Source organism: Helianthus annuus, chromosome 12 (assembly GCF_002127325.2).
Source record: "Helianthus annuus cultivar XRQ/B chromosome 12, HanXRQr2.0-SUNRISE, whole genome shotgun sequence".
Lineage (NCBI taxonomy): Eukaryota > Viridiplantae > Streptophyta > Magnoliopsida > Asterales > Asteraceae > Helianthus > Helianthus annuus.
Genome location: NC_035444.2, coordinates 150,387,947 through 150,414,162, shown reverse-complemented (window position 1 = coordinate 150,414,162; position 26,216 = coordinate 150,387,947). Strand labels below are relative to the sequence as shown.

The 26,216-nt window shown below is 35.6% G+C and overlaps 1 protein-coding gene across 1 annotated transcript; it reads left to right on the top strand.

Annotated features, from left to right (window-relative positions):
* The first annotated feature begins 7,484 nt into the window (after positions 1-7,484).
* Positions 7,485-12,236, top strand: LOC110895539 (eukaryotic translation initiation factor 6-2). The gene is made up of 8 exons (XM_022142860.2): positions 7,485-7,628; positions 8,419-8,471; positions 9,366-9,462; positions 9,560-9,645; positions 9,731-9,775; positions 11,025-11,155; positions 11,230-11,340; positions 11,781-12,236. Exons 2-8 carry the CDS (start codon positions 8,462-8,464, stop codon positions 12,036-12,038), a joined length of 738 nt encoding a protein of 245 aa, XP_021998552.1. The 5' UTR covers positions 7,485-7,628; positions 8,419-8,461; the 3' UTR covers positions 12,039-12,236.
* Positions 12,237-26,216: the final 13,980 nt, after the last annotated feature.

Here is a 26,216-nt window from a genome sequence, read left to right as displayed (position 1 = left end):
TTTCCGATCACCGGAAATGACGACCGGTTCACTACCATACCTGGTGATATTCCATTATTATCTTGCTTCTTGCTTATATTATTAATATAATTAAACATTAATAGTTTGTTGTTTTTTTTTTTTATTAGAACAATAATTGAAGTAAATAGGTTCTGTATAGATCTAAATATTTAATGATGATAAGTAAATTGAACTCAAAAGGATTATGTGTGTGTGACATATTTAATATTTAAATCTGATATACTTTCATAGTTAATAAACTAATATTATTTTCGTATTTTTGTTTAAAGATGTATATCATTTTGATACGATTCACTATTTATATGTGATATGTGTTTGTTAATCATTAATATTTATTGGTTGCTTGCTTCACAAATTCCTATACATAAATCTTATCATTTGTTTCATATGAATCTTTTTTTATGATGGAACCTCTTGAGTTTGAGATATTTGCTCACGAAATCCTATCAAGGCTACCAAGTAAATGTGTTGGACGATTTAAATCAGTTTGCAAGCAATGGCGTTATGAATTGTCTTCATCTATTTTTTCTATTAATCACTCTCGTCGTATGTATAATTCTGAACATCGTAAGCTAATCACGTTGACTGCATCATCAATATATATTGACAACTTGATTGGAGGAAAGGTAGACATTTGTGAGAGGAAGTTTATTTCCTTCCCCGTTGATACCCCGCTTTCAAATCTAACGATTCTTGCTGCTCAATACGGTCGTTTACTGATGTGCATCCAAGGTCCTTCAGACCAATTGATTTTGTGGAATCCAACCACCAATAAATTTTTGAATTTGTGTCATAATAAACCTAAAAGTTTTTTCGATATCAAGGCAGATGCAGTTGGGATTTATCTAGACTCATTTAACGATGTTAAAATATTACATCTCCAACGTCGTATGGATGATGTTGTACCTCGTGTGTATTCTATGAACACACATGAATGGAAAACTTTAACTTTTTAAAAGGATCAGATTACGCTTCACTGTTATATTTGTGGTCTAACGGCACTTTATGCAACAATGTTCTATATTTTGCATCTCCACATTATTGGGCGCCTCCTAAAAGTTATATGATTACTTTTGATGTGGTTTCTGAAACTTTCTCAAAGCTTTCCATACCACAATTTACTCATGTTGTTGCTCGCCAAAGCTGCTTTTTCAAAATCCGCAACATACTTCATATGTTTGTTGTCGTAAAGACCAATGATATAAACGTGAAGCTATTTAAATTTGAAGATCAAGGATGGTTAGAAGTGTCTTCGTTTACAAATTCAAAATCAATTTCATTTGAGTTATGGCTTAACAAGTTAGGTGAGAAAGGAGCACAAAGTTGGTCTTTTATTACCGACTGGGGTATTATTATTGAAATAAAGATTGACATGAAAGATCTTCAATATTTACAAGACGCTGAGACATTTCAAGGACTATATAACGTCGCATCTTTTGAAGAGACCGTTTTGTCACCTACACTTTAGTTTAATATGTTTTTCTTTTGAATTTATCGTGATTTAATATGTAACATTTAAGAGATGTTAAAGAAGAATTTAATGAAGGAGGTGTTGCTTAAATTATTTTATTATACAGAGTTAAAAAATAAGTTGTTTTAATTATTATTAAAACTTTGCTAATTTTTACTCATACAAAGGTTTTATTGTTTATTAACCCATATGTTCTTTTATTAATACATATCCGTTTATTTTTTTGTTTATAAAGATAGATTGACAACATGTGATTATTCACGCTTGATATATTCGATGTTACTTTAGATTTTGTATAAAGATTTGTCATAATTACACAAACAATATTGATTTTGTACAAAATGTAGATTCTTACGAAATTGATTACTGACTTAAGTGGTTTAAATGAGTTTTCTGAAGTAAAGATCAAAATTATTAAAGGAAATACTTGGGTTAAGAATCTTCGTACACATAATATTGATGGTCAAAGAAGGTTTGTCAATCAATTTATTATCTTGTTTATTATGTATCTTTTACCCTATTTGTATATGTATTGCTAACAATTTTTTTCATATTTTATCAACCATAGGTACGCTGTTGTTGGATGGCATGATATACTTGAAGCTGAACATATTTCCTTAGGTGACGATTGTTTTTTCAACTGGTCTAAAACGAATTCCAAGTTATTGGTTATGAAACTCCAGCAAGCAGAAGCGCTACAGTAATAGACTTTCAGTTTTTATTTCAAACCCGAAAAAACATATATCTTACATTTACTTTTCGATCCCCCTTTATTTACGTTTGTGGTACAATGCGTTTGTTTTTTTAGTATTTTAAATTCAGATTGCCATTATAATTTTATCCATACAGTACGTTTTTCATAACTAACATAAATCATTTATATCAGAAGTATACACATTTCATTTATTTATACACCTTATTCATCATACAATTTTTCGTTTATATATATATATTTGTATATATGCTTTTTGTTTAGAAAGATAGATTAACAACCCGTGAGTATTCACGGATTATAACCTAGTATTATTAATATAATTAAACATTAATAGTTTGTTGTTTTTTTATTAGAACAATAATTGAAGTAAATAGGTTCTGTATAGATCTAAATATTTAATGATGATAAGTAAATTGAACTCAAAAGGATTATGTGTGTGTGACATATTTAATATTTAAATCTGATATACTTTCATAGTTAATAAACTAATATATTCTAACAACCAGCAAATATATATAGAGTTAATTGCCAAAATCGCCCTTGAGGTTTGGGCACATTTGCCATTTTCGTCCAAAATGAAGGTTTTGTACCATTTTGCCCCCAACATTTGTAACTTTTTGCCATTTTCATCCAAATACCTAACCAAGTTACTTTATACCATATTATGGGTATTTTTGAACCTAACCAAGTTACTTTATACCTTATTATGGGTTATTTTTGAAATTTATCAACTATAAGGGATAATTTGTAAATTATCTTCTATTATTATAGATCAGCCTTTATAACTCACCTACCTCATTAAACCCATTTCACAGAGAGAAGATAACCCTAAAATTTATAGGAATCGCTGAAGAACAACAACGAATTGGTGAAGAATCATCAATGGCCCAATCGTCTAGTGATTTGGAGCCAGATAATTGGTGTATCAGAGGTGAAAACACAAATTTCAATCCTGACATTACATATGGTATGTTCTATCCACCATCATCTGAGAATTGCTTGTAAGCTAGGGTTTAATTGATAAATCAATCGTTTTTTTTTTCTTTTTCTTTCAGCCAAATTTCCAAGCTACTTCACCTTGTAATTTCACTATGGTGGTGAATTGGATGATGTACCAGAGTTTCATTACAAAGGGGGTAAAGTCGACTACATTGACAAGGTGAATCCTGATCTGTTTTCTGTTACTATAGTCAATGATATGATGCAAGAATTAGGTTATTCAGAGGAAAATGTAGTGATATACAACTTTAGGGAACCAAGAAGGATGCTAGAAACTGGTTTAAGATATTTGGGTATTGATTCGGATATGTTGAAGCTGATTAAATATGCTGAAACTACTAGAACCATTGAAGTTTATGCTCAGCATATCCAAACATTTCCTAGAAATGATGTGAATACTAAAGAGGGTAAACATGATCAAGTTAATGAGCCTCAGTATGTTGATCTGAGTGATGATAATAGTGATAATGATAGTGACAAGGAGAGTTCTGGTGATGAGGACAGTAACAGTGTTGAGGGGAGTGATAACAATAGTGATGATGAAGATTCTGATTACTTGGTTGATGACGATCACATAGTGCTTGAGTATGATGTAGATATGGATGAGTTTAGGGCTGCAGTGGACTTTGATCTTAGTGATGCTGGTGAAATGCACAATTTGGTCGAAATGCACAATTTGGGAAATGCCCAATTTGGTCGAAATGCACGATGAGTTCTTTACATTAACAAGATGGATCATTACATACCATTAACCAAAAGACAGGTACTTTACATTACAATAACGCTAACCAAAAGACGGGTTCTTTACATTACAATTAAGCTAACCAAAAGACAGATCATTACACTACGCTAATCAAATATAGACGATACCAAAAGACGGATCATTACATTACACTACCAACTACCCTTTTTATGACATTTTTATTACACAAGTATACAAGCTTGTCGGGTCTAAACCACGTTCTAATCTGGTCTTCGCTTAATCTTGCGTTTGAACCGTAAACTTTTCCTTAAAACTAACCGGTCTAAGTTAATACTTAAACAAGACCCGTTAGGAATCTAATAGGTTAATAAAAACCTTCGTTCCAGATTAAGAGCCCCAGTAGAAGTACTTGTGCTTGCTGATTAGGATATACGGCTGAGTATAAATTGCATTTTTAGCTCAGGTAAATACTCTTAACTTATTTTCCCTATATGGGCTTGGGATACGGTATTATAATAATACCGCTTGGTCGGGTATTGTATGTTTAATCGTATTGTGATTGAATTATTGAGGTAACCCGCTTTAATCTGTCTTGTTTGAAATAAAGGCCTTTAGAGGTTAATGATCATGTCCTGGATATCCTTGGCATCATTGTATTATAAAATGGCCACGTCTTATGCACGGAGTGTAGGCATACACCTGACAGTTGCATAAGGGAAACGGTATCTCACGCTCATGTGGGTCTATACTTGTGGTGTGTCTGTTAATCTCGACCCGGTTTCTACATCGGGCCCTACATGTATAACGAACATGTAAATCTGTATCCTAGATTATTTTATATAATTGTCCCAAGTTATAAAAGTTTTGTGCCATGTGCATTCAAATCAATTTTCCAAAACGTTTTCAAAATGAGTCAGTTAAGTTGTATTTACCGGTGTAAACTGACGTATTTTCCCAAAAGTTTAAGTGACAGGTACTATACGTAATTGGCTGAGAGCTCAGGGTGTCAATAGGGAATCTCGCAAGTTCTAGATGCCTAAAGTCTATTGAACAATATGTTCTTTCTGTTTTAATGATCCGCCTGTGGATCCAATTTACATTCCGTTGTAATAGTTGATATTACTTTTGAATCGGATTGTAATATATTTATCTTTTGCTTCCGCTGTGCATTTAAAATTGTGTGGTTTAACTATGATGATATCAACTACGTCACGATACTCCCCACCGGGCCCACCGGTAATATGTGGAAATATCGGGGTGTGACACTTTTTGTGTTTAGTCTGTTATCCATTGTGTCTTTTATCTGTTGTTATCGATTGTGTTTATGGTCTACTTTCCATTGTGTTTTTAGTTTGATTGTGTCTTTTATTTGTTGTCCATTGTAAGACCCATTCTAATTTAAACATTTCATTAACATTAAAGTAAGCATTTTAAAACAAAAATGCCACTTACTAAAAATTTTTACATCATAAGTATTCACACATGTTTAAAACGTTCAAAAACTTAGTTATAAGTGTTTACATAATTCACTTTTAACAAAACAAAATCAACACGGAAGCTTCATTTAACGTATGTTCGGTTCTTATTCGTCGCTTGATCTTCATCCCGAGACTTATAATATTCACCTATAATTAAAACCACTACAAACATTAGTTATAATGGTTTCATAATGCACCAAACCAAGTTATCAAGTCAAAAATAACAAACAAAACAATTTTTCCAGGTTTTTATGCCCGTCGCGTGCCGCAACGGGGTTAACCTTTCTTGTCGCGTGCTGCGAGAGGCATCGCGTGACGCGACCATAATCCCCCTTGGTCGTTGCGTGACGCCAAGGTCCATTTTCGACAGAATGTTTCTTAAATTGGAGCTGCATATGCCCGGCTCAAAACGTTTCTCAAGTATGACTCATAAACTTGCATTTTTTTTAAAATCCTTATCCGATTTACACAAATTCTTTTTTCTATGCTGGTTATGGATAAAAAGACTAAAATACCCTTGAGTGACATGATTTAACAAGAAAATCTACTTGGGTTAAGCCTAAAGGATAAAACTTGCAACAAAATTTCTTGTAAAGGGCAAAACTTGTCAAAACTCATTAAAAAGGATATCGCCTGATAAGTGGTATTAAGGTAAAGAACAAAACTTGTAATTTTTCCTTAGAGTAAATTGCCATTTTGGTCCCTGTGGTTTGGTCACTTTTGCCATTTTAGTCCAAATCTCAAACTTTTTAAATCCGGGTCCCTGTGGTTTCACTTTTGTTGCCATTTCAGTCCAAAAATCAAATCACCTCTATTTGGCTATTAAAATCTGATTATTTTGTCTTTTTTCTTTAAGGGTAAAATTGTCCATCTCAATTTATTATAACATTTTAATAACTAAATTAGTTATATTTAATAAATATTGCAGCAGATTATCTTCCCCAAATACTCTTCATCTTTCCCAAAATCACCCCACACCAAACCTTAATCCCACAACAATCTTCTTCATCTTCTCCAGCATTTCTTCCCCTGCAACCACGCTATCAACAATGGTCTCCCATTAATGACATCTCCCCCAACCTTCATCCACCACCCCTTTTATCAACCACCCTCTCTCTGTTCACAGTTCAAGGTTTTCAACCAAATTGTGACAAATCCCTTCTGGGTTTATTTCATTTCAACATTTTCATTACTAAATTTGTTCATGAAGATCCTGTGAGTCCTCTATTTCTTTGAACCATCAAATTCAAGAACTTTGGGCCAGTGAAGTTATCAAGAATCAAGAATCTCAATCGGTGTTTGTTTTAGTGCTGGAATCACCTTCAGATCAGCACTTTTTCCCACGAAAACAACCTGCAACGTTTAGGTTATGACGTTACGTTACGTGTTGTCGTCGCACCTCTATCATCGTTCCTCCACCTCCACCGTCGCACCTCCATCGTCACACCATCTCCACCGTCACATAGCCATCACCGTAGCACAAGTGCATAACCTCCACCGACGCACCACTTCTAGCTTATTGAAGGTAAGGAAGCCGTTTTTTAATTCATCTAAAAGGTTGAAGCTGTTGAATCGATTTGGGTGATCAAGATGGAAATTGTGATGATTTTGTAAAGGTTTTGGAATACCCATGTGGAGAAATCGAGTGATTTTGATGGGGAGAATCGATTTGGGTGAAATTTTGGCGTGAATGTGAAAAAGACCGTTTTTGATGAAATTTGGTGTGAATGAAGATGAAGATGATATGTGAGATTATGGGGTTGTTGAGAGTGATGCAGTCTGGGTGGGTTTTGTGAAGATATGAGAGAGGGAGAGAAGAAGATGAAGATATGAGAGATAGAGAAGAGAGAGATAGAGGGTATGTTATAATAATTTTAAATGATCAAAATGCCCTGAACAAAAAGACAAAATAGATATGTTGTAATAGTCAAAAAAGAAGTTTTTTGGATTTTGGACTAAAATGGCAACAAAAGTGAAACCTTAGGGACTCAAATTTAAAAAGTTTGAGATTTGGATTAAAATGGTAAAAGTGCCCAAACCACAAGGACTAAAATGACAGTTTACTCTTTTCCTTAAATATTTTAAGTAATTACGTGATTATTTTTACTGCAAATCGGTACCGAAGGAGGCGGTGCTGTACAAACTATAAAACCCTTACAGACGCTGGTATCTCGACATTTGAAACCCTAAATATTCATCGATAGGCAGCTCGCTGAAAGTTTCAGTTGAAGCTCATACAAGGTATGCACACCTGTGTTTCTCATATAGTTATCGATGTATGATGCCCATGCCCTTTTGGTTCATCAATATGTTGATAATATGACAGACTGTGTTTTTATATGAATTGGGGATTCTGTTAATAACAGTAACACCTTTTATTGTATTGATAATGTATGAGACTCTGTATTTTGGAATGAAATTTCAAATTCAACCGATTATCCTTATTGTTACTGTTTTGCATTAATTTTTCACATTAAATTTTGCAGGGAAAAAGTGGAAAACCATTGTTTTTTTTATAGTATTGTATGATTGTATCAGCTACCATTTTCAAATATTGGGTTATACTGCCCGTATACAATAACCTTACACGACAAATATTGGGTCGCATAATGCTATACTGCACATATAGATGGAGAAAATATGAGGTCGTAATATATTGTTACACGGGCTCGTATAGATGGAGAAAATATTAGGTCGTATAACATTCTATACGGGTCGTATAACATTATATAAGAGGTTTGGGTCGTATAGCACTATATGGGTCGTATAACATTCTATACGGGTTATACTGCTCGTATACATGGAGACAAAAAAACATTCTCTGACGTTTTTTGTGCAACATTCTTCTATACGACCCGTATAACTCTGTATGGGTCGTATAGATGTAGGGGTGTGAAAACAAGATTTTAGGGGTGTGGGAAGAGTGGGAGTCATTTGTAATATTTGGGTTGCAATGTTTTTTACTTTTGATACCGTCTTTTTTTATTTTTTACAAAGTTCTAATAATGTGACTATTACATGTGTTTGACAGATACATTTTCTTGTTGAGCCAGTTTTCATCAGCTGCTTCTCTTATGGCCACAAGTAAGTTAACTTTTTGATCGGGTTACTTGTAAAGTTAGCGGTTGTTTGGTTTTACGTTAACTGTATTTTCATTGTACAAATATTGTGTGTGAATATATTAGATTATAGGAATCGTAAAAAAGCTGTGTTGAATCATCATTAGGATGCCTGCAGAGATAGACTTTAAATATTATATCTATTAAGTTTATTTTGCCTGTTTTTTTGCTTTCTGAAAATAACATACTAGTCATTATAATGAGGACATCTTCATCGATTATAATAGAAAACGTGTCATATTAGACCTTTGGAAATAATGAAATATTGATTTTTAAATTAACTTGCACTTATCATCAGTTTATTAGTAGCAAGCGTAAAATGCCATTTTCGTCCCTGAGGTTAGACCAGTTTTGCGACTTTCATCCAAAGGTTTGTTTTTCCGCATCTGGATTCAAAAGGTTTGAAATCTTGCCATTTTCATCTGACTCGTTAGTTCCATCCATTTTTTTTCGTCAAGTCAGGGGTATTTTCGTCTTTTTTGTTAACTTAAATGGCAATTCAGTATTTTAAATACTTGTACATTATGCCAAATGCGTGTACATAAAGTGAAAAAGACCGAATTGCCCTTTAAATTAACAAAAAAGACGAAAATACCCCTGACTTAACTGAGAAAAATGGATGGAGTTGACGAGTCGGATGAAAATGTCAAGATTTCAAACATTTGGACGAAAGTCGCAAAACTGGTCAAACCTCAAGGACGAAAATGGCATTTTAATCTGGTAGAAAACATTGTCGAGACCGAGAAACATATATTATGTAAAATTATTACAACTCAGTTCAGATGCAATAAATTTGCTATGTGTAGCCTTTATTTATTCCTTAATTTGTATCCTGATGGTGCATGCATATTGTTCACAGGACTTCAGTTTGAGAATTCATGTGAAATTGGCGTGTTCTCAAAGCTAACAAATGCTTACTGTTTGGTAGCAATTGGCGGCTCGGAAAATTTCTACAGGTTTATTCTTGTGATTCGTGTTATATGAATGAATATATAATATACTGTATACGATTAAAGAACATGTTACAAGCATATTTGAATATTTGTTTTGCAGCACATTTGAGTCTGAACTAGCAGACGTTATTCCTGTGGTTAAGACCTCTATTGGTGGCACGAGAATCATTGGACGTCTTTGCATTGGTAAAAGATTCTACAAGCTTTTGCAATTTAGATTATTATTATTATTATTTTTATTTTTACACGGGTTCTAAATTATCTGTTATAGGTAACAAAAATGGGCTTCTTTTGCCTCATACTACTACTGATCAAGGTAAACTCGTAAACTTTCATTTCTGCCATTTTGGTCCCTGTGGTTTGGTCATTTTTGCCACTTTAGTCCAAAACTCAAACCTTTTGCATCTGGGTCCCTGTGGTTTCAGTTTTATTGCCATTTTGGTCCGAAAATGAAATCATATCATATTTGTCTTATAAAATCCTACTATTTTGTCCTTTTCCTTAGGGGCAAAATGGTCATTTCTTTTTTATAAATAAATACCAGATTTTATAAGACAAATATTACCTGATTTGCCCTTGAGGAAAGGGACAAAATTACAAGATTTTATAAGACAAATATGACCTGATTTCATTTTTGGACCAAAATGGCAATAAAACTGAAACCACAGGGACCAGATGCAAAAGGTTTGAGTTTTGGACTAAAGTGGCAAAAATGACCAAACCACAGGGACCAAAATGGCAGTTTACTCTTTTTTTTTTTTTTTTTTTGAATTTAGCATTTGATTTGTAGCTTTTAGGTATGGGTGAAAATCATGAACCATTATTAAAAGATTGGGTTGATTTGGGCAAAAATAAATTGTATATTGGGTAGTCAATATGAGTCTACTCAAATTCGTCAACCGGGTTAAAACGGGCAATTGTTATAGAACTTGTTTACTTAAAAAGAGTCTAAATGGGTCAATATCACACATGAACATTAGTTTGTGCTCATTCGTGTTAAGAAATATATGTGTTCACAAACTGTTCATGAACATTACCGAACGAGATTTTATGTTCGTGTTCGTTTGTTAAGGCAAATACACTTGTTCATTTGTGTTTGTTTGTTTATTTTAGGCAGCGAACGAATGCGAATGTTGATGAACGCACATGAGCACAAACTAATGTTCATGAACACAAATGGAAATAAATGAACACAAACAAGCTTTCATGAACATAATATATAATATCCGACACGTATTAAATGTTCTATTTGTCACGATTTTCAAATATTTAAATAAAATATAAAAACTAAAAACACAAACGAACACGTTACCGAATGTTCACGAACATAAATGAACGAACGCGGCATCTGTTCCTGTTCGTTGATTTAACTAAACGAACGAAATTTCTTGTTCGTGTTCGTTTGTTTAATAAACGAACGAACACAAACGAATTTCCTGCCGAACAGTTCACGAATTGTTTTTGGTTTGTTTGCAGCCCTAATGGCATGTGAGACAAATATAACTCTGATAATCATAAAAGTTTAAAACAATTTAGTGATGATTTGCTTGCATCCGTGATTTCAGAGCTTCAACACTTGAGAAACAGTCTGCCCGATGCAGTCGTGGTTCAACGCATTGATGAACGACTATCTGCCCTTGGAAATTGCATAGCGTGCAATGACCATGTCGCCCTCACTCATACCGATCTTGATAGGGTAAACATCAATATATACTTTTAATGATATTATTTATACATGATGGTAATATACTTATATATATGTATAATTAGGAAACCGAGGAAATGATAGCCGATGTTCTCGGTGTAGAAGTTTTCCGACAAACAATTGCCGGTAATATCCTTGTGGGCAGCTATTGTGCCTTTTCAAATAGAGGTGGCATGGTAAGAACGTTATGATCTATAATATACATGTTGGGTCGACCCGAAACACTTTCCAAGTTTCATAAATAAAAGCGATAATTTTAAAATGAGAAAAATGCCCGGATAGTCCTTGTGGGTTGCCCAAATTTCACCTGTAGACCCCAACTTTCTAAAATTACACTCTTGTTTCCTGTGGTTTGTCTAGTTACTCGGATAGTCCCTGAAGCGGATGAAGGGTAGTTTTATCCGCTTCAGGGACTATCCGACTAACAACTAATCAAACCGCCGGGAACAAGAGTGTGATTTTAGAAAGTTGGGGACTACAGGTGAAATTTGGGCAAACCACAAGGACTATCTGGGCATTTTTCTCATTTTAAAAAAATAATATGATATTTTTTTTTTGTTTTACTTGTATGGCCTGCTAGAAATAAAACATACCCTGAATCAACATGTGATCACAGGTGCACCCACATACTTCTATTGAAGACTTGGATGAGCTGTCAACCCTGCTTCAGGTTCCCTTGGTGGCGGGGACCGTTAACCGTGGTAGCGAAGTGATTGCTGCGGGCCTAACTGTCAACGATTGGACCGCATTTTGTGGGTCAGATACTACTGCAACGGAATTGTCTGTGATTGAGAGTGTTTTCAAGCTTAGAGAAGCTCAGCCCAGTGCTATTGTGGATGAGATGAGAAAGTCGTTGATCGATACCTATGTCTGATAAGTATTGAGTTCTATGTTTGTTGTTGATTATAAGTCAACACTAACTCTGTGTTTTTTTGTTTTAACTTTTTGTTTTATGTTTGGTTTTGCTACTGTTTTTATGTTAGGAACTTGTTGGAAGGCTCTTTAAAAGTATCATTTTTGAAATTGTTATGTTGAAAACATTGTTTATAGTTATAGATATGCCCTTGTTTTATATATTGAGGTTCTTAGAATGGATGAAAGGAAGGTCCGAAAGTTTTAGAAAAAAATATGGGATAACAATAATAATAAATATTAATAAATATGGGATAACGATAATAATATAGGGATGAGCAGAGGGTACTGAAATCGAACAGGTACCGTATCGGTACCGGTGCTAAAAGTACTCATTTTTTTTGTTTTTCGGAATCCTCGGAATCAGTACTTTCGGTTCGTTACAAGTATTTTAGGCTTTTCTTTACCTTTGAATACTATACCAGTACATGACTGTACCGAGGATTTTCGGTACCGGTAATATTTTTTACGATTTTTTAGATCGGTACTTTTGATACCGGTACGGTACCGAACTCACCCTGAGCTTCACAATCACATATTCGACATCTTAATTTTTCTTTTTCCTTTTTGGCTCTTGTTCGGTTTGAATTCATCTCTCAAGGACATCAAAGTGATTTTTATTTACGCGATTAACATATGAATGGTCTGTGTTATTTTTACTAGACGAAATAGCGTACTTCTTTTACTTTTATAGTACGAATGAATTTTGACATGAATAGATTGGCATTCAGACGAAATTCTGTTTTATGTTATTATTTAACTAGAATTGAGCCCCCTACTGCGGGACGGGGTGTAAAACTGTAGCCCAAAGGTAAGGGACTAAGGGCGTAAAAACATGCTAAACAACAATCAAACGATGACCAAAACTGAGAAAAAAACATATAACAAAAGCACGAATTATAACACCAAGTGACTCACATAACGTAGAACGGAGATGAATTCGAATTTATACCGACGAGGAGGGGCCAAACAACGACCAAAACTGCTAAAAAACACGAATTCGTAACACGAAGATGCTTAAAGTATAGGGATCAAAGTGATACCGTACAAAGTTTTTAGAAAGCAGGAGTTAAAAGTGACAACTTTAAAAGTTAACTAAAAAAGTTGAAGCTACAATCTTAACTATCAAACAAACTTTGTTTGGTCAAAGTAAATAGAGTAAATTGCCATTTTAGTCCCTGAGGTTTGGTCCAAATTATCATTTTAGTCCAAATAGTTTTTTTTTTCTCCTCTGGGTCCCTGACTTTTCCATTTTCTTGCCATTTTGACCACATTGCCTAACTCAGTCTAAAAATCTGTTTATAACTAAGGGTATTTTTGGAATAACTGTTGTGTAGTGATAACTAGGGGTAGTTTACAACATAATTATAAACCTCATAATAATTTAATGCCAAAAATACCTCTGATTATAACCTGGTTTTTAGACTAAGTTAGGCAATGTGATCAAAATGACCAGAAAAAGGAAAAGTTAGGGACCCAGGGGAGAAAAAACTATTTGGACTAAAATAGCAATTTGGACAAAAACTTAGGGACTAAAATGACAATTTACTCAAGTAAAAAGTCACAAAAGTGGCTATATTTAAGGTTCGACAACATTTGTATTATATAAAAAAGAAAATGAAAATCAACACAAACGTGATCAAAATAAAAATCCAAAAACTTTCGTAGTCAAAACAAAAATCCAAAAACTTTTAATATATATAGTAATACGTTTTGGACTTTAAATACGATAATTGTGTTTGAATGATATTATGACATTTTAGAGTCTGTTTCGTAGGTAATGAAATGGATGAGTTAATAGAATGGACAAAAGAATGAAATGGATTATTATCATTCTATAGTCTTGTTTGGTTACTATGTGAGAATGGAATGGTTCATTACCTTGTGTTGTTTGGTAGCCGGGAAAAGATGAAGGAATAATGATGGATGGCGGTAGTGGGTAGTGGTGGCGGTTGAGGGTGGCAGTGGGCGGTGGTTGCGGTGATGGTCGATGGTGGCGGGAACGGGTGGATCCGGTAGTGGTGGTGATGGGTTGCAGTGACGGTTGCAACGACGGTGGTCGGGTGGAGGGTGGTGGCGGCAGCGACGATTGGCAGTGGTTGGTGGTGGTCAGTGGCGGAGGTTGGCGGCGGTGGCGGGTAGTGACAACAGTCGGTGGTGGGTGGTGTTGGTTATGAAGGGTGAGAGAGGGAATGATATGAAAAAAAAACAAGTGAGTTGTATGGAATGAATTTGAGAGAATTGAATGCATTATCTAAGACTATCCACATTCATAACCCAACCTTTAATAAAAATATTAATTTCTCTCACTTTCACATACACAACCCAACCCACCTCAACCTTTCCACACCCATTAGCAACTCAATTTAAACCATTTTTATTAAAAACTGATTTATAGCTGAGTTAATTACATAATTAGTCACTGTGGTTTGCACAAACTAACATACTTATGTACTAATAGTTTAAAATTATATTTTAGGGTATTAACTTTTCATTTTGTAATGTTTGGAGGTATTAACATCTAGGGTATTAACATAGTTACTCCCTGTGGTTTGCACAAAATAACATACTTAGGTACTAATAGTTTAACAAACAATTAACGTTAATACTTCTAAACGCTACAGAATGAAAAGTTAATACCCTAGAAGGTGATTTTAAACTATTAGTACCCAAGTATGTTATTTTATGTAAACAAAATGGACTAACTATATAATTAACTCGTTTATTATATATATATATATATATATATATTACACAACAACAATAATTATGTTTGAAACAATACAATTAAATATAAAAATGATAAAAAGTTATCAAAAAATCTAACAAACCTATAAAATATGGACATCTAACGAATAAGATAATGCTAGATGTCATAAAAAATCTGTTTAAAAAGAAAATCATTTTTATTAAAATTTATATCTGAATATATTTAGAAAACTAAACTAGACTGCATTTTAGATTTTTAAAAAAGTTATATATTATAATTTATTAGAAAAGAAACAAATTATAAATAAAAAATAATTGCTGAGAATCAAAAGAAAAAAAAAATTAAAATATGACAAAAGCCACTACAAATGGACATGTGGCAACAACCCATGTCAACCCCAGGTCGTCCTGGAGAGCAGGTCGTGAGTTTTGAAAAAAAAAAAGATATTCTTATTATTTTTTTTGACACCTGGCAACCAACCTTTCGTTTAGGTTGCTGATGGGAGTAGTCTAATGAGTGATTCTATTACATTGACCAACCGAATATATTTTTTTTTTCATTTCTTTGTAATAGTTGATTTTATTCCGACTCTCATTCATGCTTACCAAACACTACCTATAAGTTTTTAGACCCTACCCTTATAGTGTTGATTTGACATTAAGGGGCTGTTTGGCAACATCTGAATGGTTGAGTGCCGAACCAGTAAGTGCTGAATCATTAAGAGGTCTGAACCATTAAGAGCATGTCTAATGCTTAAGTGTTCAGAGGCAAATGTCTGACCAATTCAGATTAGAGGTCTTAACCATTCAGACTCTGTATAAATCTTAACCATTCAGACATCTACTCGTGAAACAAACAGTCTGAACCATTAAGTGCTGAACCAGTAAGAGGTCTGAACCATTAAGAGCCTCATTAAGAGGTAAACAAACAACCCCTAAGTTTTGAGAAAAGTAGATTGTATATTTGTTTTTAATGTGTGTATGGTTTTTATTTTACGCGTTACTTGTTTTTCTTATCTGTTCAAACAACAGTTGTCACAACCCCCGCCCCCTATTGCCTGGGAATGGGCGGCCGCGAACTCAGTATCGGTGTTTATCAATTTGGCAGCGGGAATTACATCAGGACCGTAGTTAGGAAATTATTTTATCAGAGTAAAACACAATATTTTATATAAATAAACACATTGGGATAAAACCCAAGTTTTCATTACAAACTGATTTTTAGGGATAAATCCCATTTTATTGAAATTAAACGCCTTCTTTATTTAGGTAACTTTTATAATCACTTTTCCAAGCCTTCAGTGCTGTCCAGCTGGCTTCTAATTGGCTTTCACATTGTGTTACCTGAAACGCGTTTAAAAACATTTTGTCAGTGGGAAATACTGGTGAGTGAATCCCAGTTTAATCAAGAAAAGCGTTATTAATTTAAACAGTATTGAGAGCGATTACAATGTTTATATCTACACAATTACTCATTCAGTACTTGCCACTCGACCGGATCTGTGGCTATGGTCATATCACACATTGGCTAACCCGTTGTCCAATTGTGAAGGTTATCAAGTAATGTATATAAAACCCCATAATACCGGCAGTAATTGAAAAATTACAAAGACTCAATCACTGCTAAATTGCATTATAAAATATTTAAGGTTTTGTAAAAACTGTTAACAAAAAGGAGATCACTCACATTACCGTCTTTGATTTTCTGTAAGGGTTTCCTGAGGATTATCAATAAATTACACAAATGCACACGTGTTAGTATAATAACCCAATTTAACATTAGGAATACCCTCCCCGAGACGGCATTCCAACGACTACGTCGGGCAGAACCACGACAGCCGTTACGGAACCCTAGATCAATCGGGCAGAGTATCTAATACGTCTCCAGGGGTTATAATACTTACAACGGAGCAGAACCTCGCTATTTAGGGGGTATTATGCCCGGAAATTATGTTATCTATTCAGAAAATTGTTGAGAGAGAAAGAGATTGAGCGATTTGGGACTGAAGCCCGAGCTCCCAATTTATAGGGTTGTAATCCAAGTCTCTTGTAACACCTCGAAAATTCACGTCCTATAATGTACTGACACGTGTCATAAGCTTGAACGAGTCAATGAATACTATAAAGGGACTAAAGTTGACAAACATAGAAAGTATGTGAATTCAAGGGTTCAAAATGTCAACAATGGATAAATATGCCCTACAATATCCCTACATGATGTTTATACCCTTAAACGAATGATTCATGGATCATTCAAAGCTCATTTTGAAAGAAAGTGAGAAATTACAAACTACAGGGGTTAAATGTGTCAACATGTTTAAGTTATACCTCTTAGTGACCTTTCAGCGAAGCCGAAGCTTTGTAAAGGTAAATTATGCTCACTACAATGCGCGATTCAAATTTCATAAAGTTTCGTTGTAAAATGAGAAAGTTATGATCGATTTCGTACCTGAGGGGTTAAAAGCGTCAACGTTGAAAGTTATGACTTTTTCGGGTAATAACAAGGTAAACAAGGACTTAGCATGATAGGTAAAAGTCTAGGGGCCCTTGTAGGTTATTTGGAAGGGGTCAAAGTGCAAGAGATAAGTTAAGTTGACCTTTCGAAGAACCAGGAGCCAACATGCAATTAATGAAAAGATTTGGAATCAGATCTGAAGGCTCACGCGGCCCGCATAAACATTGTGAAGGCCTTACGCGGGCCGCCTGACACGCCCAGATACAGAAAATCATTTTTGTGCCTGTTCAGCCCATGTAAACGACTTATGTTGCCTTTAAACACTTCCAAGAGCTGCCCAAACATCCCCTAGACATTTAGGGACACTTGTTAGTGATCAAACATCAATGGTAGACCTTGTTGTCAACAATCTATGAATTTATGAACACTATATAAAGCCCATTGTTGCACACTTTGATCATTCATTCATTCCTTCATCTACTGATCATTTCTGGAGCTCAAGACCTCCTTCTAAGCTTCCCTAGTCGTGCATAGGACCTTTGTAAGTATGCTTGACCTTTCCTTTTTGAGTTTTCGCTTAGTTTTAGCTTAGAAGTCAAAACCGTCATAATTAACGGTTGGCTTAACGATTAATCACTATTAGTCCAGTGATTTGTCGAATCAAAGGTAGTTATAAGTTGGTAATCATGTGGGCTTTAAACCCTTAAAAGGGCACCCTCTGATTCCCATTCTAACTAGATCAAATGTCGGGTCAAAGTTGTTTATAAAAAGTCAACATAAGCTAGATTTTCGATTTAACGCATAAGTAACAATGTAGAAGGCGTATAACCTATTTTGTCACTCATATAACTTGGTAATGAGTTTAAGAACTGATTTAAGCTTGTTGATCCGACAATTTGCTATTTTGACCCGGTTCGGAACCGAAAGTCGCAAAGCTTTGACTTTTGCTTTGACTTCAGTTCTGACCCGTTTTAGTATGATTTAGATATGCCTTAGGACTATCTTGGGACCAGGTTACAGGATAGTATAACCCTCTGTGGCTGGTTCGCTGTTTGTCCGAGTCGTTTGTACATTTCCGTTAAATGCTCAATGTTGACCATAATGCCCTTTTTACTTTAAAACGATAATTTTGGACATGTGAAAGGACAATAACCTTAGTTACTGATTTCTAAGCATGTCCCTAAAATTTCATGTCAATCCGAGGTCTAGAATAGGAGTTATGCTAAATAGCGCAATTACGGAAACTTTGGTAATTAATTGGCGCAATTAGCATAAAGCCTATCTAAACCCAAATTTCGACACCAAACCTTTTGTACACTGATGTAGAATAATATTTTGGGATTTTTAAAGATTTTTAATTATTTTTAACCTGCTCATAACCTACGGTTATGGCATCGATTCGGTAAGTACCGAATATACCCTTTTCGGACATAACTTGAGTTCTACATGGTATTTTGACCCGATTCCAGTTGCTATTGATTTTAAATAATAAATAAAGTATTTTGGACTTTATAAACTGTTCGGAAAACTCAGATTTCCTGTAGAACTCGGAAATCTCTTTTATAATCTTTAAAAAGACCGAAATACCCATTCGGGGCGTATTTTGGATTTAAACTCATTACGGGCATTATGGAAGGTATCCTACTGATACCACAACCTCTTTAGAGTATATTAACTTAGGAAACTTGTGTAGGACTCTTACGGTTACCCGTTACGCCTTTTGCGCGCATGGTTCGGTTTATGTAACTAGCTTACATAAACTAGCCGAAACGGGTCAAACCTTATCATTTTTACTTCAAAATCCAGAGTGTGGTTATTATACCCATATAAAACAAGTCTTCAAACTTGTTGGGTCCAAACCACATTCCATTCACGGTTTTCGCCTTTCACGCGATTAAACCGTATTTATCCTTTGAAACTGACCGGTCTAAGCTAAGGCTAAATTAAAGACCCGTTAGGAATCTAATAGGTTAATAAAACCTTCGTTCCAGATTGAGAGCCTCAGTAGAAGTACTTGCGCTTGCTGATTAGAATATACGGCTGAGTATAAATTGCTTTTGCTAGCTCAGGTAAATACTTTTAACTTATTTTCCCTATACGGGCTTGGGATACGGTATTATAATAATACCGCTTGGTCGGGTATTGAATGTTTAGTCGGACTGTGATTAAATTATTGAGGTAACCCGCTTTAATCTGTATTGTTTGAAATAAAAGCCTTTAGGGTTAATGACCATGTCCCGGATATCCCTGACATCATTGTATTATAAAATGACCACGCCTTATGCACGAGGTGTAGGCATACCCCTGACAGTGCATAAGGGAAACGATATCTCACTCTCTTGTGGGCCTATACTTGTGGCGTGTCTGTTAATCTTGACTCGATTTCTACATCGGGCCCTGCACGTACAACGAACATGTAAATCTGTATACAAGATTATAAAGATAATTGTCCCAAGTTATAAAAGATATGTTGTGCCTTGTGCATTCAAATCAATTTTATTAAACCTTTTCAAATGAGTCGGTTAATTGTATTTACCAGTGTAAACTGATGTATTTTCCAAAAAGGGTTAAGTGACAGGTACTGCACGTAATTGGCTGGAAGCTCAGGACGTTAATAAGGAATCTTGCAAGTTCTAGATGCCTAGAGTCTGTTGAACAGTTTTCTTTTATTTGATCCGCCTGTGTATCCTTTACTTTCCGTTGTAATACTTTGACATTACTTTATATTCGGAATGTAATATATTTATCTTTTGCTTCCGATGTGCATTTATATATTGTGTTGTTTGACTATGATGACATCAATTACGTCACGATACTCCCCACCGGGCCCACCGGTGATACGTGGAAATTCGGGGTGTGACAGGTTGGTATCAGAGCCAACATTGAGTGAATTAAACACTAGCCTTTTGTGTTTAATCTCAATGACACAGTAGCACATTCCTTAAAAACTTCTGAGTCTAGACTTGACATAGGAATACTCTCAATTCTAATCTGGAAGTTATTGCTTCCAATTATTTTTATATATTGGATACGTCGCCAAGCGAAGAAGCTGTATTAGGATTTCTCCTCATCCGGAGCCTAGAAATGCTGAGCTTCGTTCCGCAGCTAGGATAAAACGTACATCCAGGGAGAAAACATTCAGAGATAAAGTGAAAACTTCTTTTGCTGAAGATCGTATCTATGATAAGTCCTTATAAGGACATGTTTATCTTTTAGTCCCTTCATGGACAACATCATTCCTTTCAAGTCCCGTTAGGGCAATTATGTACTCCTTTTATCATTTGTATGAATATAATATATCAAATAAATCAAATTATTATCCCTTTTCATAATTGATCTACCAGTATAAATATTGAAAGAATCTTAAAGGGTAAAACCTAGCTTGAATGTCATTAAAGACCTAGCTATGATGGAAAAACCCGTTTAAAAGAGATTCAGATTCTCGTTAACATCCGCAAACATGTTAACACTCCTGACGACAGTAATATGATAAAATTACACTCGTCATCTTTACATTGGGAAATTCCAAACCCTTATCTAGCATAGTGATTTAGAATCATGGCTTAAATCATCAAATGAAGATGATCATATTCTTAAACATCCATTAGTAATGAAGTGCCTACAGGCCAAACTTGTTGTCCAATAAGACAACGACCGTGGTGGTCCTTGACCCCCGTCTAAAGATGTTGGATTACGTCCAAACATAATAGTTTGTATGATCAATGCGATCCTGACTAGTATCATCAAATGGAGATGGTCATATTACAAACATCCATAAGTGAGGAAATGCCTACGGGTCATACTTATCGTCCTAAGGGACAAGATACAGTTGATATCTTTGACTCTCTGTCAAGAAGAGGTAATGAAATATGTTCAAACCTTAATGCCTCGATTCTCTGAAATCATGGCTTATAAATTTTAAAACAGTCCTTGTGACTAGGCCTTTTGCGCCACTTTAATATCCTTAATGTTTTATAACTAGGATAAATTACAATGAAAATATAACTAACAAATAAACCAATATGGTTCATATTACCATGGTTGATGAATCGTCAAAAATGATGATTCCAAAATAATCTCTGAGTAAATAATTGTCATTATATATGTAGCAATAAAGCTACATGGCTGGTTCGGATGAGGTCAACATCCATCCGAGGGAGGATAATGATGCTTCCAGAGTTAATATAACTGGTGCGGAACTGCGGGCATTAATAGATAATGCCGTTACACAAGCTCTCGACAGATAGTATGATGAATCAAGTGATACGCACTCTAAGACTCTATCTGTGGCTCGTAGTAAGCCCCTTTCTAAATCACACGAGTCGAAGGAAGACGATGATCGTAACTCGTCAAATCAAAAGAGTGTCCCGTCTAGACAGGTGGTGCTTTATCAAGAGGCACCAGTTAAGACCTGCTCATATAAATATTTTGTCTCCTGCAAGCCCAGAGACTTTACAGAAGAAAAAGGAGCCATCGATTGCATGACGTGGCTCGATGAGATGGACACCGTTGTAGATATTAGTGGATGTGCAGACCAAGACATTGTGAAGTTTGTTTCACAATCTTTCAAAGGAGAAGCCCTAGCTTGGTGGAGGTCACTGATCCAAGCTACGGGAAGACCCCTTTGTACAACATGACTTGGGATCAGTTCGTTGCTCTTATCAAAGAGAATTACTGTCCTCAACACGAAGTTGAGAAAATTGAGACTGAATTCTTGACATTAGTCATGGAGAACTTAGATTGTCAAGCGTACCTTACAAGTTTCAATACTATGTCTCGATTGGTTCCTTACTTAATCACGCCGGAACCAAAGCGTATAGCTCGCCTTATTGGGGGTCTAGCCCCAGAAATAAAGGCAAGTGTGAAAGCATCGAGACCTGCTACGTTCAGGTCAGCGGCAGACCTGTCGCTGTCTCTTACACTCGATGTAGTCAGAAACAAGGCTGCCAAAGCTTCTGAAGATGGAAAGCGTAAAAGAGAGGATGAGGATTCTCATCGCTCCGATAAGAAGACAGAGAGGAACTCTGAGGATGAGAAGAGTTCCGGGTTTAAGAGAGACAACCAGCAGTCGGGTGAGAAGACCAGGTGCGAAACCTGTAGGAAATACCACCTGGGGAAATGCAGATTTGAATTTCAGCCTCTACCTTGTGGGATTTGCAAATCTAAAGAACATGAAACCTTGGAATGCAAGAAGTTGAAGGATGCAACCTGCTACGGTTGCAACGAAAAGAGGCATATCAAGACTAACTGCCCAAGAAATCAGAAGAAGCCCGAAGAGGCCAAGAGAACAAACGCATGAGTCTTCAGGATGAACGCCTAGGTGATGGTGCAGTATGATAAATATATAGCAGGTACCTTTCCTTATCAAGCAGTTATGCAGAAATTAGTTTGCTACTGGCACATATGATTCTATAATGAATAATAATTGTTGAGAACTGTTGTCTCCGCCTGTTTAGGACTCCGGTCATTTAATGCGAGATGGAATTTGCCGATGATACTTAAGAAAACGATCCAACAAATCTTAGATTGATATTTTGTATCTATTAGGAATTACTCTTTTCTGATACCCTGATGACAAGCTTTCAAGCTATCCAAAATTCATCAATATAATAAAGACAGATGTGACATTGTGATCCCCTGTCAAAAAGATGATGGATTAGGTCCAAACCTTAAATTCCATTGATGGTCTTTCGTGACCTAGGCTAAACATAATGAATATATATTGAATAACATTCATTAAGAATGTTAGTACTATATTAGCCTGTATGGTCTATAGATACCATGGTTAGTATATATTAAGGCCATCAGGATGAAGAATAGCAGTTGTTGGATTGCAGCTAAGAAATTGTCTTATTGGCGTTAGGAACCAATATCGAGTATGGCAAACTCAGATAAGACAGCCGTTGATCGTGTTATGAATGATGCGACACATGCCAATGATGCTACGATTGTGAGCCTTTAAATTTCCGAAGGTGTTCTTCAAACTATGATAGACGCAGCTGTGGGGAAGGCTGTGAAAAAGGCTATGAAAAAGTTCAAGGAGCCCCATGCTACTCGCTCCAAATTTTATCTAGGACCACATTTCCTTACTCATAAGGAGGACCTTGTTCATACCTCAAATGCAAAAGATAAGCTAAAAAGGAAAAGGGAGGAAAATAACTCCCAGAGCTCTATAAAGAAGAACAAACAAAAGTCCAACCAGAAACCAATATGCAAGACCTGCAAGAAACACCATTATGGAAAGTGCAGGTTCGAACCAAAATCCCAATCACAACCAAGGGTTTGTGGGATCTGCAAATCAGGGGAACATAAAACGTTGGACTGCGAGGACATGGAGAATGCAGTTTGCTTCGGCTGTAATGAGAAAGGCCACATCAAGACCACGTGCCCTAAATATGTCAAAGGAAATGCGGCTAAAGAAGGAACGCCTAAGAATGGAAGCGCCTAAATACCTGAGCTAGTTCATAAATAATGGCCTCAGGTACATTCCCTAAACTTTTTATCAGAAATTTAAATGCTAAGAGTTTTTATTTTCGTTTGGATACCAATAAATCCTTCATAAACGATAGGTATAGCAAGCTTCTAAAAAACGTTTCATAAAAACCCTATATATTAAGCGTAAGGTAAAACCTACGGGTAGAAAATTCACAGGAACTATTCCTTCTAATCCTGACAGAAATCTTCAATCATAGAGTCCTAATGTACTCTCTCTCCAAATAAAGTACAACATCCTATAAAATTCATATCCCTTTGATCTCCATTGATTTCGAATACCAAATGGTATGACGAAAGCGCCATATGAGGATTTGTGTATCCTAATAAGTTCCATAGATTGCTTCCATGCCTGATCAGTATGGGGGTTTAATGCATGGAACCACAAGGATATTCAAATAAGCATATGGGACCAAAGTCAACCAGTAGTATTCAAAGAGGATATCTATAAAATGGAAAATTTTCTTTTCAAGTAAGTATCTTTGATTAAATTTGTGGACTCGTACATGAGTCACTCATTTGACACAAGCAAGGATGGATGAACTGGAGCCTAAGATTCGGAAAATCTCTGTAATCTCCTTGTATCTTGATTATCTTCTCCTGAGACTACCCTGTTTACCTCCCGAGAGGCGAGTAGAGTTAAGATTTATATCCCATTTAGGGCTGCATCATTATTGTGAAATCTCCAAGACAGCTAGTACCATTATTGGAAAGGGTCGAAAACCCTGATTAAGTAAGTTTTGAAATAAAGGATTCATGTAGCCTAACTAAATATTCCGAGAGTTCGGTATAATAAATTAAGTAAGACGGTTCATTCTGCTTATGCATTATTACCGCAACGCTAAAATAGGCATCGATCAGGGAATTCCATCAACTGCCCAGGATCGTCGATTTGTTCGACTAATGACAAGGATTAGCTATTTCCTGAAATTAAATTAAGTTGTGGTTGGAATAATCATCTCACCTTAAGATAAGCTTTCTATAATGGTTGATATATAAGCATCAAGGCTGCTCCTTTAGAGACCTTGTATAGATGGAATGTTAAACATCTATTGTTAGGACAATAGATTGGTAAGTCCAACATTCAGGATCTGAAAGTTGCATTGGAAACAACAAATAAGATCATGCAAATCCCTAATCATCTGTAAGATGCCAATTTTCGGCAGAAAATCAAGGATTAATGAAAATAGCGAACCTCCTAAATTCGTGATAAGGAATAAGGTTCAACAAGAGATATCACCCAGGAAGGGTGTGCCAAATTGTTAAATTTTCAGGCTAGTTAAGCCCTGAATATATATAGAATCAGTTGAAGGAAATCGAATGTATCAAGATCAAGTAGCTTATAAGCTAAAACCTATTTAAGAAGCCTGACGGAGCTCACAATATACTACACACTAGTGACTGAAGGATGTATTTCACCAATAAGTCAGGAAACACTATCACACAATGATATGCAAATTTATGATGTGATAAGCATCCTGTGTCGATTAAGGATCGACAGGATTAGAAGCCCCAAAAAGATACATGTACCTATTATAAAGGTCAATTGGAGTACCTTAGAGGCTCAAAGGTGCTGGGGAAGATTAAGCCCAATATAAGACAGAAAATACTTCCTTTACTTTAACAAATCTCGAGGTCGAGATTTCTTTTAAGGGGGTGAGGATGTAACACCTCGAAAATTCACGTCCAATAATGTACTGACACGTGTCATAAGCTTGAACGAGTCAATGAATACTATAAAGGGACTAAAGTTGACAAACATAGAAAGTATGTGAATTCAAGGGTTCAAAATGTCAACAATGGATAAATATGCCCTACAATATCCCTACATGATATTTATACCCTTAAACAAATGATTCATGGATCATACAAAGCTCATTTTGAAAGAAAGTGAGAAATTACAAACTACAGGGGTTAAATGTGTCAACATGTTTAAGTTATACCTCTGAGTGACCTTTCAGCAAACCCGAAGCTTTGTAAAGGTAAATTATGCTCACTACAATGCGCGATTCAAATTTCATAAAGTTCCGTTGTAAAATGAGAAAGTTATGATCGATTTCGTACCTGAGGGGTTAAAAGCGTCAACGTTGAAAGTTATGACTTTTTCGGGTAATAACAAGGTAAACAAGGACTTAGCATGATAGGTAAAAGTCTAGGGGCCCTTGTAGGTTATTTGGAAGGGGTCAAAGTGCAAGAGATAAGTTAAGTTGACCTTTCGAAGAACCAGGAGCCAACATGCAATTAATGAAAAGATTTGGAATTAGATCTGAAGGCTCACGCGGCCCGCATAAACATTGTGAAGGCCTTACGCGGGCCGCCTGACACGCCCAGATACAGAAAATCGTTTTTGTGCCTGTTCAGCCCATGTAAACGACTTATGTTGCCTTTAAACACTTCCAAGAGCTGCCTAAACATCCCCTAGACATTTAGGGACACTTGTTAGTGATCAAACATCAATGGTAGACCTTGTTGTCAACAATCTAT